At 32.6% G+C, this 14,521-nt stretch overlaps 1 protein-coding gene across 2 annotated transcripts in view; it reads right to left on the reverse strand.

Moving 5' to 3' along the window:
* Positions 1 to 272: 272 nt before the first annotated feature.
* Positions 273 to 14,521, reverse strand: part of Csnk1g3 (casein kinase 1 gamma 3) — a 103,844-nt gene continuing 89,595 nt past the window's right edge. For both annotated transcript variants that reach the window (XM_026396190.2, XM_026396189.2), the window contains exons 12-14: positions 10,450 to 10,556; positions 9,915 to 9,938; positions 273 to 907 (exon numbers count right to left, since the gene is read on the reverse strand). In XM_026396190.2, the coding sequence (XP_026251975.1) occupies positions 853 to 907; positions 9,915 to 9,938; positions 10,450 to 10,556 (186 nt within the window). In that variant the 3' untranslated portion in view covers positions 273 to 852. The remainder of the gene's footprint in view (positions 908 to 9,914; positions 9,939 to 10,449; positions 10,557 to 14,521) is intronic.

Raw genomic sequence — 14,521 nt, forward strand, 5'->3', positions numbered from 1 at the left:
TAGTGTATTTAAGAAAAAAAAAAGAAGAAAATTCCAACATGTCACTTCTCAAAGCATTCATTTCTTGCTATCTAACATACATTATTATCTGGAAGCATAAAGTTACATTATACAAATATTTTGCATTTTTGAAAAATAAGCGCTTTTGCCACTCCTACAACACTGTACTTCACATAGCGGTGCAACAAAAGCAGAGCTCATATTTCCCGCACTTATTGTGATTCATTTTACCAAACCATCTGCTGAACTCATAGAGCTTTTTCCTCAGTACCTCTGGGCAGTGACTGTACCATGATTTCACAGAGAGAATGTTAATATGATCCATGAATAACAGTACCATCAGTAATACTGAAATCAATGCAGATGTCACAAAATATGAACTTCTCAAGGAATAACTTTTTAAAAAACATTTGGGCAACTGTTTTCTCTGTTGCATTATCCACTGGGAAGAAAATTCCTGGTGATTATCCTCTTACAGAAGATATAAAAAAAATCAAATTAGGTATATATAACTGGCTGACACTTAAGATACTGCTCTGTTTTCTACAACAGGAGAGGAGCTTCTGAAAAATGTCCTATAGAACTGTATTCATCAAAACCACCTCATTGGTCCATTCTATTCATTGATGGGCAAAGCACTCATGTTTTGACAAAACTTTAAAGCTTCCATAAAAGTTAAATTAGAAAAAAATATGAATGTAAGACAACCACAAAACGAAGTATGAAAGTATGACATATTTGTTTCTAAGAGTGAGTCCTTGAAAATATATGTGGTCACTACAGAGATGATTTTAATCACAAGACAGCAGATGAACATGTAAGTAACTCCCCATGATCTGTCTGTGTCCAGAGTCATTTGTGGCGTTGTATAGTTTTCCTTTTCCTTCGTTTGAAAAAACAGCAGCACCTGCAGATAAAGGAAATATTCTTTTATTATGAAAGTACTAAAATTATCAAAGGTTGAATATACAACATTATCTTAAGTGGTAATGAAAAGCAACAGGCCAGTAAAAGAAAGTGAACACACCAGTGAAGCACATATATTAGTGAAACTATGGCAGAGTTATTACTATTGTGTCTCATCAACATGCCTTTTAGTTATAGCAAGACATGCTGTGTAACATAAAAGGGAACCACTTAATTCAAATGGCTTTGCATCAAGAATTGAGAAGCTATGGTATTCTGAATCCCAGCTGACCCAGACAAAGTTATTTAGAATGCTCAATAATCTCTGACAGTGGCACGTTTTCATGATGAAGTTCATCCTAAGAGGTCTGTCCCTTTCTCTTTGATATTTATATCTGATTGTTGACACCATTGCTAGAAAGTCAATAATGATCCTAATACTGGGGATTTCACATTTTCACTAAGAATCAGTTCAGATTCCAAAGATCAAAAGAAAAAGCCATATTGATATTGATCTATGTATCAATATTTCCCATCATATTTACAAACTGGAAAAAAGAAAGGTGATTCGGCTTTGTAATTCAAAATATAGATACTCAAAATAATATAGTCTTGATTTTTATTCCCTAGGGGAAAAGTCTAGATATAATCCTTAAGGTAACTATTTAAACTTAGTCATGAGAAGATGTAATACATTATGGCTGCTGTAGAAAAATGCTGAGAATGGTATAAAACGAAAGTTAAATAAGAATCGCTGATCAGGATTCATCCAAAAAATAAAACTGAAAACCATACATATACACACATATGCATATGCACATGTGTGCAAACTAAAAGCCTGGAAGTTTTTCAAATACAGGTATGAGGATATGGCTCTTTCCTCCTTTGACACTCAAAAGAAAGTCAATCTACCAGAATATCCTACCATATACAGTGAGGCACTGTACTTTCAATTTTTCTTTTTTTTTTTAACCTTTGAAAGTCACCTCTAATTCCTTGGTTTGAATTTACTAAAGGTATAGGGCATGTATGGCTAGCTATCCTTGGATTTTCCAGTGAAGTGTGGTGTATGTATTATAGTTTTGAAAAAAGCAAAGCATATATAAGTTCATGGTGATTCCATCACCAAAATCTGTCAATTCAAAATTGTGATTCAAAGAAAATATGATCTTATGAAAACAGTTTTGTAATTCATATCAACTCACATTCTAAGAGAATATTAATTCATATCTGCAAACCAAGCATAATAGATATATGCAGGTAGCTTCAAGTGTCCTATCCAGCAAAAGATTATGGAAATAAAATAATTGTTAAGACATTTTATCTTACAGTGAAATAAATGCTAACAGAAATCAACACTATTCAATTAAACTACACAATCTCTCTATAAACATTAGTTTAAAATAATCTCAAGTCATTTATGCCATGATTGTGAACTTCTATGGAATATTGGAAACCAAGTTACACAATGTACCAAACAGTACATAAGGGCTAGATCATAGAACACAAATAATTCAAAATTGTGTTATCAATTTATAAAGATTCAATGAGAAACATGTAATTATGAATCTTTATAAATTCATAAAGATTCTTTTTACCTCACTTAGCTAAATTTTTCACAAAAACCTGCAATGAGTTACCCAGTTCTAGGCCTAGAGAAAAGCTACCACTGGAAGAAAAGAAAAAAAAAAGATTTTTCCTGGATTGAGAAAAATAAGTCAAATTTCTTTTTAAATTTAGCTATCTAGTGCTTCCTCAAATCTGTTACATAAATTTTCTAAAATATAAAAGCAAAACAAAACATTAAAGACAATTTAATTTATGAGATGAAAATTATTACTCTGAAATAAATCCTTCAATAAAATACTCAGAAAATGTCCATATGGTAGGAAGCAAAATATGGGGGGGGGGGTATTTAGAAGAAAGGCCAAACACTGAAAGTATTACATTTAAGAATCTGGTCATATTTCATTGGAAAATCATTATTTAATACAAAGTTATTTTAATAATATTCATTGTTCCTAAATACTATTATTTATCATTTCAAATCCCAAAGAACATTCTTTAAAAAACTTTGTACTCAAAAGATACTTTAACATATGGAAGCCTTTTAGAACAGGAAATTTAATGTAATACAAGTTTTAAGGAACAAGTTCAAGTCCCAGATTTTCCACACTTGTATTTGTGATTCACATTACCTAGTTTATTTTTCCAGTATTGTTTTTGAGCCAGGTTCTTCCCATTTCTTAAATAAACTTTTTTCAAATAGTATAAATACTTGTACTTGTATTATCAAGTACAGAAAACCATGCCAAGCATTTATTTGAGACTAAATATGAGTCATGGATGAATTCTAGTTGTAGCCTTTAAGTTCAAAAACAATCTAAACAAAGACTTAGATTTTTCCGAAAGATATCCCACTAAAATCCTCTTAAAATAGATTTGCAAAGGACTGCTCCGCTATTAAGATGACTACCACCAGAGGGCAGCATTGCTTTATGTGATATGAATGTATCCAACATTCATGTATACAGATTTCAAAATACATAATTACACAAGATAAGAAGAAAATGGTGTTTTAATCTGTGGCTAATTTCTTAAAAATCATTTCCAAAACAGCCGATTTATAGTTTTAGTGGTTAATAATCAGAAATCTACTCTCATACAATCACTGTATTACATCAGTATTATTTTCCTCTAATTACTTACTACCACTTTAAAATTCTTTGATTTATTCATAATATTCGTTCACATTAGAATTTAATCTTTCTAAGGACTTGCTCACAGATATATTCCAACAAATTAGCATAAAGCTGACACTCATTTAATATTTGTTAAATAAAAGAATGCTTTCTCTCCTAAATGCAACTAATTTCTAGAAGTTAGTCAAAATGCTCAAGCATATTCTAACTCTACAGTTCAAAGCCATGGAACACAAACTCTAGTAAAACCTCATAAAATGGTATTGTAGTGCCTAAAATATTCTTTTTTGGAGAAAAATGGTTTGCAGCAGATTCTTAAAGGAGTCTCAATCCCAAGGTTAAGAAGCACTGCTCCCTAAATGTAACAGCAGGGTCACTTCTTCTATTTGTCCATTTTCAAAAGAGCTTCAGTCTGATACTATAGGCTGAAACTGCAGATACTACATGGTTCCATGCCTTCAAATTATATGAGCACAGGCAAATATATATATATAAATCAAAGTAATTTTAGCCCTTGGTACGGTTGAAAGCAGGGTGTGAACACCAGTTAATATGGATAACTACTATAATAACAGCAAGGATTCTAGGAATTAGCACATATAACAGTTCTCACAGATAATATGAGCAAATTATTTTATAAATAAATTCAACTATCTGATATTAGAAAATTATCCATACATGTAAATTTTAAAATATATTTTCTCTCTTTGCTGTTTGTGATTTCTTACTCATTAATTCATACTCACTTGGGGTTTCTTTGGGTATAGGCTATTGGCAACTAACCTGAGGAATCTGATTAAGCTTATCGAACATTAAAATCATGTTCTTGTCAATGCTGTCTTCTCCCCTCCCCCTGGCTCCTTCTTTATTATTCCTTATGTTGTTCTACTGAGCCAACAGGTTCTCCCAAGGAAGAATCATTATCTGACATCATTCAGTAGCTAGCCTAAAGCTTTAAAGCTACACCCAAACCCTTTGGGACTAAATATTAAGTTCTTCTGATGAATTCTAAGGTTGTTTCTTTAAATGCTATTAGGGAACAAGAATCATAATGGATCAAATTCCTGAACCATGACGAAAACATAGATGGCAAGGACCAAGGTTTTGCTATTGATAATGCACCAACATTTACCCTCTGTTCATTGCCTTTCTCTTCATCTAGAATTTGCTTTGTTTGCCTGGATCTATGTAATACACTTATTTCTCTCAAACCCATCCCAAAACTGAAATGATTTCCTATCTGGATCAGAAGCTCTTACTTACCACAACAACTCACTGGCTCATCCTTCAGCCAAGATTATTTGTGCCTCCCAGAACCTACCCACTTAAGACTTCAGAATCTAGTTTCTCCTGACCTGCGTTGATGAGTATACAGAAAATATTTTATGACATCTAATCTTTAATTGTTGAACAAAGGATTTTTTCCCTTAATACTTTAAATGTAATATTTCTAACTTGAATCTCTTGATTTTTAAAAATGAGGAACTGCTCAATTAAGCAATAAGAATTCTGATTAGACAGGAAAACCATCCACATCACTACTCCAGGTAGAAACATATAGGCCTATCCTCATCTCCAATTTTTCCTCTCTATCCATGGGCAAGTCTCTCAGTCTGGAAGACTTGCAAAAATTTTCCTGTTTGTATTTTGTATCTTCTCATGCTAGATTAGTTCAGAAATTTTCATCCTGCTTCTGTGATTGATTAGTCTTTTAATGGAATTTGCAGTCTACTTGCCAATCTGCCATTCAGTGTCCCAATCATAAATACAACCATGCCCTTTTCCTCTTAAATCTCATCAATGGTTCTACATTGGCTTAAGGAATTAAGTCCACAATACTCTTTAAATTTGGCTCCCAGTTTATGTCTATGCTCCTCTCAGTCACACGTTGCATTAAGCAGGAAGGGAGGAACAGAACAAGGCACTAGAACATACCATATGGACTTTTATATTCCCTTATCTTTACAAATGCTCTTCCTTGCACTTAGAATCCATTTATCTTCTCCCTAAAACAAGTTACACACTATTTATTATTTTATACCATAATTTTAATGCCTTTCTCTTTCTTATTAAGATGGTCCTTGAGGAAACATGTTTTGTTAATCTTTATAATTTTAAAGACTATCAAAGTCCTGAACTCTTAGAAACTAAATGGACCAAACCGTCATCTTAATACCTTTTTTTTTTTTTTTTTTTTTGTTCTCAGAATTGAATCCACAAGTGCTTTACCACTGAACTACATCCCCAGCCCTTTTCATATTTTGAGATAAGGTCTCACTGAGTAGCTGAGGCTGACCTCAAACTTGTGATCCTCCTGCCTCACCTCCCTAGTCACTGGGATTACAGGCATATGTCACCACACCTGGCATCCTAATATAATTTTTAAACAACAGTTTAATCATTAGAGACAACTAACCCAAAATATAAATTATCTATCTAGTTTCACAGGAAAACTTCATTTGTAATTTTGAGCCACTCTTTGCAATCTGATGAACCTCAGGAAGTGACAGAGCCTCTTAACTGCTGCCAGATTAATTTTCCTAAAGTCCATCTGGATCGTATTGTTTCTAGATTTAAATCACAGCTTGCTTTCTTGTAGTGAGAAATATAATGTTCATATTTCCTTCCCTGACTATCATAGTCCTTTGGGACTGGACACATAGCCAGTTGCAGTTTCCATTAACATATTCATAGTCTCTATACTCACAGGGGTTACTCCTCAAACTTGCTCCATTTTTTCCTTGGCCCACATCACTGCTCAACCTCTTCTCTCTGACTCCTTCCACTAATTCTCTTTGTCAAATATGCTTATCTATTTTGAGCTACCCAATTTAAAAATTATGCTTGTCTTTCAGAACTATTCCAAAAGTACTCTTAACCATGTAGATTTCTCTGATCTTCCCAGCTAGAACTACATGCTCTGTTCCCTAAATTCCAATAACATTTTGTCTCTCTACTGTAGTGTGAATCTCATAATGCCTTGCATTATATGAATGGTTCTCAAGCTAGTTGTTCCTTAGAATCTCTCTGGAAACTTTTTAAAAATACTGATAATTAGATTTCACCACAGATAAACTACTTAAATCAGAAACTCTGAATGTATAACCTAAGTATATTTTCAAACTCCCCAGGTGATTATAATATAAAACTAGGGTTGAAAACACTATAGGAAAGTCACTGATGTACTTCCTGTCTCTCTGGTGCTATGGAAGCCTTGACATATCTTCATAATCTACTAACATCAATAATCTGTTCAGTGAATATTAGTTGGGGGAAAAGAAGTAGAAGAAACAAACACAGATAGTATCCTACTACCTAAAAAATAATAATTAAACTAAAGGAAATCTTGTTCTAAATTTCTGGAAGGAATGATGAGCTTGCTATCATTTGTATGACCTTGAAACAAAATTCTCACCTAAAACAGATAAAGCAAAATCTCTTTACTAATGAAGAAGCCAACTTATACATGAGGGGACAGAATATTTTCTGTCATTTGGAAATTATGTGTCCCAATGAGGTACTATTTTAAGAAACCTGAGAATGCTAAAATGTCCAACAGAGAATACATTTTAAATAATGGGACTAGGTAACAGGATCTTTGCCAATCAGAAAAAGGAAAGAAATTCTGAAACAGAATTCTAGGCAGATTCCCAGCAGGTTCTCTGCAAAATGGTAACAGAAGGAAGACAGCCATATGATTTAATCTACGAAAGGAAAGTATACTTAGATTTCTTAATCATGGAAAAAGAGAATAAAAGGAACTTATTAAGGAACTTATAGAGATGTTATGAACTAACCTAATTAAAGGAAAGATAAAACCTTACATTTGAAGAGTTTTTAGTGAAGAGGCAGAAAAGTTCTAAGGATTCCTGGAACCCTTCTAGAGTAAACTTTCACTGAAATCACGGGTTGCTACCTTTTCTCCCCCTTAACACAGTTTTATTAAAGAATAATTTGCATAACATAAAATTCACCCTTTAACATGTACAATGCAATATTGTATAGTACATCCAGCATTGCACAGTCATCACCACTAATTTCATAACATTTTCGTCCCACTATAAAGAAATTCCATTATCAATTAGCAGTCACTCCCATCCACCTATTCTCTGCCTTAGGCAACCACTAATCTACTTCCTGTGCCTGTCTGCATATTTGCCTAAACTGACAGTATATTTAAACAGAATCACATAACATGTGTCCTCTTGTCCAGCTTCTTTCACTTAAAATGTTTTCAATTTCACTTCTTTAGGTTGTTGGATGGCATTCCATCACACTGGTATACCACATTTCTTAGTCAATCATGTACTAATAATATATTGAGATGTACTATTTTGACTACTAGGGATGTGAAGATAAAAAAGCCTTGATTTCATGAAATTCATGAAAGTGAGAGGTACATAAAGAGAATAATATAACAAAGGCAGACTTAACAAATCGATGGAACATAGACTTTAGAATGAAAAATGGGGCTGGGGAAAAAAAAGTCAGGGGCCAGATTATGAAAATGTAAAAGGGCTTTAGTGTCATGGCAAGAAATCTGGACCCGATGCTCCAAGCAATTGAGAATAGTTTCTTCAGGAATAGCTTTCCCATCACTTTCTTCAATCTCATTCTCCAATGCCTACAGAAATGAGACCTGAACCCATAAACACACACAACAACACCCATACCAACTAAATAAATTACTACACCATTCTTCAAAGCAGCCTTCATAAAGCATTCTATCATTATCCAAGTCAGGAAGTGGTCTTTTCTTTACAAATTCTAAGATTTTAATACTTTTTTCATAATATGTATAATATACTGATACATCCTAAAACAACTACAATTTTTCCTGTTAGTTGTAACCTACTTAAAAGCAAGCCCAGTATCAGATATTTCTGAAATCTAATAGTATAGCTGTTGAATAAACCAACAGGTAAATGTAATAGATTTAATTGAAAGCAAGTCTCTAGAATGATGTGAACAGAAATTGTCAGTTTCAGAGAAGAGGGTGTGTATAGAAGTAATATTATGGGACATTGATGGAACAGGCACAAGACTAGAAAGAATGCAGATGAGAAAGACCACTGGAAGCTGATAATGAAGAAACAAAAAGGGATGATAACAGCTACTGAGTACCTGCCATGTGCCAAACAAAACATCAGCACTTTATCACATTTAATTTTCTCAATAACCTATAAGGTAGATATTATTAGCATCATTTTACAGAAAAAGAAACAAGCTTAAAGAATGTAACAAATAAGTGGTAAAAGTAGGATTCTACAATCCATATTTAACTGCAAAGAATAAATACATTCTAACTTGCCACAGTGCCATTATACTTTCCTAAGTATTTTTAGGGTAGTATCTAAAATTCACATACATAAGCTGCTATTTTTATTTTTTATTTAAAGTAAATCACTAACTAATTATATCTTGAATACTCTTATGTTTAGTCACAGTGTCCATAAATTCTAGAGTCAAAACTGATTAAAATGGAAATTAAAGTGCCCTTTAAAAAGAAATATCCACAAAAGTAGTCTCATTTTATAGCCAACAAATGAGCATTTTTTTAAGAAATTGTATGTAATGTTTGCACATAACTAAAAAGAGTGAATAAGTAAAATGCTTCAAAATTCACTACTCTAAGCAATTTCCTTTATTCACTCCATGCTGACTCAAAATTTATCCTGAAACTGAGAAAAGCATTTTAAGCACAATATTACAACTAAAAGCCAGAATGTAATTTAAATTCAATATTATTTCTACTAATAAAGATATTACTTTTCATAATGTTGGTGATTATCAGGACTATTTAGAGGATTTCTAAATTTTTCTCTCATGACAGTTTAACAAGAATATGATATGCAATGACGATGATAATTGGTTAGTAAGTGAAATACTATTTTAGTGATACTATGGGGGAAGAGGGAATCTGCTATGTGTATTTAATAATGACAAACAGGCAAAAAGAAAACTTAACTCAAAAACATATCTGTTGTAAAGTAACAAAAACCCATTGTTAGAAAACGAATGCATAAGCAAAAGCAGTGTTCACATTCCATCTATGCAATTAAAAAGTGCCCCAAAATTAATGTCATTTGAGGAAAACAGTTGTAGCAGGCAAAAGAGCTCCTCAAACAATTATTTCTTGCTTCTAAAGAGCTGATGGTAATGACAGCAAATATTTTCAAATAACTTTTACCAACTGTAGCTTCTAAGTTAAGAGGTTTGTTTAGGGGGAAAAAAAAAAGCAGTGCTAAATCTTTGAAATTATAGTCAATGGAGCTATTTTCTGCCTGCCTATACTTGAAAACTCACCACATGTTCAACACTTTCTGGCAGCTATATACACACACACGGAAAAAAAAAAAAAATACAAGAAGAGAGAGAGAAAGAGAGAGAAAGAGATCATCAGAAACAGCCCACACTGAAATGATCACATTATTTTTCATGCTTAATTTTTCCAAGCAGCATTATAATAACTTATATTTTTAAAACCAATAGTAAAGCATGCAACATTGTAGAAAAAAACTGATTCTTATTCTTACGGAAAAAAAATAATAATACAGGAATAAACCTTCATGCAACAATCCTAAATGTTAAAAACTAAAAACTTATTATTACTTATATATAAGAATATGAGCACAATTCTTAAATAGCTGCTTTTTATTATTAAAATATTTACTAGAATAAAACTATTTTAAATTTAGTGATTAAAATAATTAATCACACCACTTGTTTTGCATGCATTTATTCCTTGAAAGAAAAATTCTCTGAAATAATTTTATGTGACTATAAATCTCGAACATGCATAGTATAAGAAGTTATTAAAACAAGCAAAATGAATACATACTTGGTTTCATCCATCACTTCTACTTCTGTAGGGGCTGTGATGGGTGCATTTGAACGTCCTGCAGTAGGGTCATCTGTGTTTAACTCTCCATTTGTGGAACTTACAACCTGTTAAAAAAAAAAAAAGAAAAAAATATATATATCTCATACACACACACACACACACACACACACTAAGTAAAGATTAAAATACTTAAATTAGAAAGTTAATAGGAAGAGTACAAAACAATTAGTAGGAAGCTGTTCATAACAAATATAGTAATAAGTCTAGCATTTTACTGAAGATAAAGTCATACTACTTGTATTTTCAACTTACTTCCCTTATCTTAAAATTTCTGTCTTCTATCTTCCTCTTCCTAGGCTTGAAAGCTAACTGCTCCACTAATGTCTCAATCAATTCCCTCTTGTATACCCCTTCTCTTTGGTACATCACTACCTCATGAGTTACTTTCCTTGAAATTTTTCATATTGCCCTTCTGATGGGTTCACTTCAATCTGTAATCATGCTCAGGCCTCCATCACCTATTGCTCTTTTAAAGAAATGGCAACTCTATTCATCTCCATAGTTGTTCAAGCCCCAAATATAGGAACACCGTGATTCCTCTTTGAATTAACCCCCACATCTAATACATAAATAGGTCCTGTTAAATCCTCCCCAAACATACCCCATACCTAATCAGTTCTCCCCAGTTCTATTACTACTAGGCCCTATTATCAAGCCACCATGTTTTCTTTGTAAATAAGAGTAAAAGCCTATTAACTGGTCTTCTGGTTTTACTTGTACTCCAAGTAAAATGTATTATCCACACAGCAACCACAGTACTCCTTTTAAGATGTAAATCAACTGGGTATATTTCTTGCTTAAAATGCTCCAACTATTGGCTTCCCATTTCACTGAGAATAAAAATCTATATTCTTTCCTCTATAAAATTTATATTCTATATTCTTTCCTCTATAAAAATCTATATTCTATATCCTTTCCATTGGCAAAGTCCCTCATGACATGATACTTGCCTACTTTCTCTGATCTCACACCACTTTCCCTTCCTTTCAATGTTAAATACCTTTTTGTCACAATATCTTTGTGGTCAATAACTTTTAAAAGCAAGTTAATTTATTTCCAAATATGAATCTTCTTCCCCACCTGGTGATAAGATTGAACCCAAGGCTTCATGCACTAAAGGCAAGCACTCTACCACTGAGCTACATTCCCAACTATACTGCATAAAAATAATGAATTTATACAAATTGTTTATACTACTATCTTCCTAATTTCTATTTAATTTTATACAAGCATCATTACCAAGTGCACAGTAGAGGCTCAATATAATCTGTTAATTAACCAGATCTCAAATCCAACAAATGTATTAGAGATACTAAAACATTACATGTTTTACTTGTGTACTCAGTTTTTTTCTAAAAGTTCTTTTTTAAAAGCACACTAAAAACTGACATAGTTCCAAAGAGTTTACTGGACTTGTTTAAAGCTACACATATATTATTTGAAACCAACTTTCTTACATATATAGTGTTAAAAACTGTAGTTAAAGCTACAATTGATATTCATTATATCCCAAAAGATGACCATTGAGTATAGGAACAATTTAATGAACTTTCAACAAAAATAAACCAAACAAATTTTCAATTTAACTTTTACTTACAAAGGTATTAGAGTACAATTTTCTTTGAGGATTCAAATCTTAAATAACATTTATAATAACACTTAAAGATGTTACTTTCAATGTTATTATAAAAAGAATATCAAAATAAGTTAATAATACTGCTTTGCCCCAGTGATAACTGAAAATGAATTTCCTAAGCTAAACTAAAAGGAGATGAACCAAAAATTATTTACATATAAAAGCAGGTGACTACACAGGTCACTATACTCCTTCCATTACCTCTCTTATAATTTTAGCTCCCCAGAAATCTATGGCTAAAAAATGTGATTATAACAGTCACTCAATTTTGTTCCTCATTAGTAACTCTTTTATTTTCAAAGATTTTATAGAGAAGGCTGAAACCCAATTTTAGAAATGTTTTAGAAAGGTCAGCATTCAGAATTCCTGTAATGTAGAACTGACTGAGATATGACAAATATTAGTCCTGACATTTCAACATGTATGTTTTCTCACAACTGCAAGATATATTTGTCCAATTATTTTCCTGTTATCATCATATGTATTTGTATTTCTGATGGTATACTGAAAAAATACCAGATTGCTTATTACAACAATTAATGTTATCCTGTATTTTCTTAATAGTATCAAGTTGCACAATATTTATTCTGTATCATTTTTTATTCTACTCCTTTCTTCCCCTAAGAGCTCAAAATCCTATCATTCAAACTAAAGACTTTCAAACAAGAGATTCCAAAACTATGATGAGGTACACTATTTACTATGTAACATGATTTTTCAGTACAGTAGTGTCCTTAATACATGCCTTCTGCTCAGTTTCCCACCCTCCAAATTCATAGGATTAGATTTTCAAGCAGCACTGAGCTCAATGGCACTGTGCTACAGTGAAAGGCACAGTTACAATGGAATTAGAGACTGTCATTATCTATCACTAGTATATATTTAAAACTAATTTTAGAGATCTGATTTGTCAGGATATGTAGAAACATACTAAAAAGAGATAACTAAACTCTTCCTTTCCCCTCAGGCCCCATAACCAACTAAACTCCACCTTCTAATTATTTTTCGAGTGCTCTCATTTCTCTTCATCTCCATCACCATTGTTCCTCAGCTACACACTTTTGATAGTTGTGGTTCAGACTTTTCTCCCTTCAATAGAGTCTCTAGTAAAAGTAGTCTTTAGAAAACACTAATTGAAACAAATTAGCCCCTACCAATATTAGCCCCTACTCAATATCTTCAGAATAAAGTCCAAATTTAATTAGAGGACCTATTAGATCCTTCATGATTTGCTTCCTGCCTACCTCTCTCATTTCTCAACACATAGTAGAATGAATTCAGTTACTCAATATGTCTCTGTCCTCCATGACCTCCATGACGTGTTGTCTTCTCAGCCTGATTGGTACACGGTTCTCCTAAGCCCTTCTACCTTCTTCAGCTGATTAACTCCTACCGATTCATTAGGTCTCAATTTACCTAGCTATCACTTTTTCTGGGAAATTTCGACCCACTAAATCTAGGTTAGGTGCTTTTCCCATTTATATTCCTAGCACTTTGTGCCATCTCTACATATTACACAGCGTACTTATTAGCCTCCTCTACTGACTGAAATTTCCATGGAGATAGGTACCATATCTTTGTATTCTTCCTTTCATGAAAGAGCCTAGAGCAATATCTAGCACCTAGTAATCATTTTTAGAGATTTTTTGTGAATAAGGATTTAAAAAAAAAAACTGAATGTGATAAGTCTGTTTCTCAGCCATACTCATTACCAATGATTCTAAGGGGGAACACAGGTGGAATAGTCAATCGATTTTGTTTTGTTTTCCAAAACACACACAGACCAAGAATAGATTCAAAATAAAATCTTCATATATTTGAACATTATTCTTTAGTCTCTTTAGTAGGTACATTTCAAAGTTATAGTTGTGAATTAATATGACTGCTCTAAGAAAACAGAATTACAAAAAAAAAAAAAAAATTCCATTTGACCATGCTCTTTTGACTGTGCCTCTCTATACTTTACTTCCCAGAGATGCATAAAAATACTAGTCAAGTTTCTTACACTTTGTAAAAACAATAGATTTTACTCATCTACTACTAATTCCCAGTCTCCATGTTAAATACTTTTTAAAACTATATTTCACCAATAAAACCATGAGATAGATGTAAATGTACTATTAACATCCTCTTTTTACTGATAAATAATTTGAGACACAAAATTTGAACCCAATCTGACTCCAGTCACTGTGCTTATAAGCACAATGTCATCAATCTGGCAACTTGCATGCCTGGTCTGTTATATAATTCTGGAAAGGCAGGGATTTCAAGTTTAGACTCTGCTCCTCAGTTTCTATTAAAAACACATCTGAAATAATGAAAATCTGCAGAACTTTCTGTAGGTCAAAAACTGTGAGAGATTTCACCCTCCAT

Source organism: Urocitellus parryii, chromosome 1 (genome assembly GCF_045843805.1).
Source record: "Urocitellus parryii isolate mUroPar1 chromosome 1, mUroPar1.hap1, whole genome shotgun sequence".
Lineage (NCBI taxonomy): Eukaryota > Metazoa > Chordata > Mammalia > Rodentia > Sciuridae > Urocitellus > Urocitellus parryii.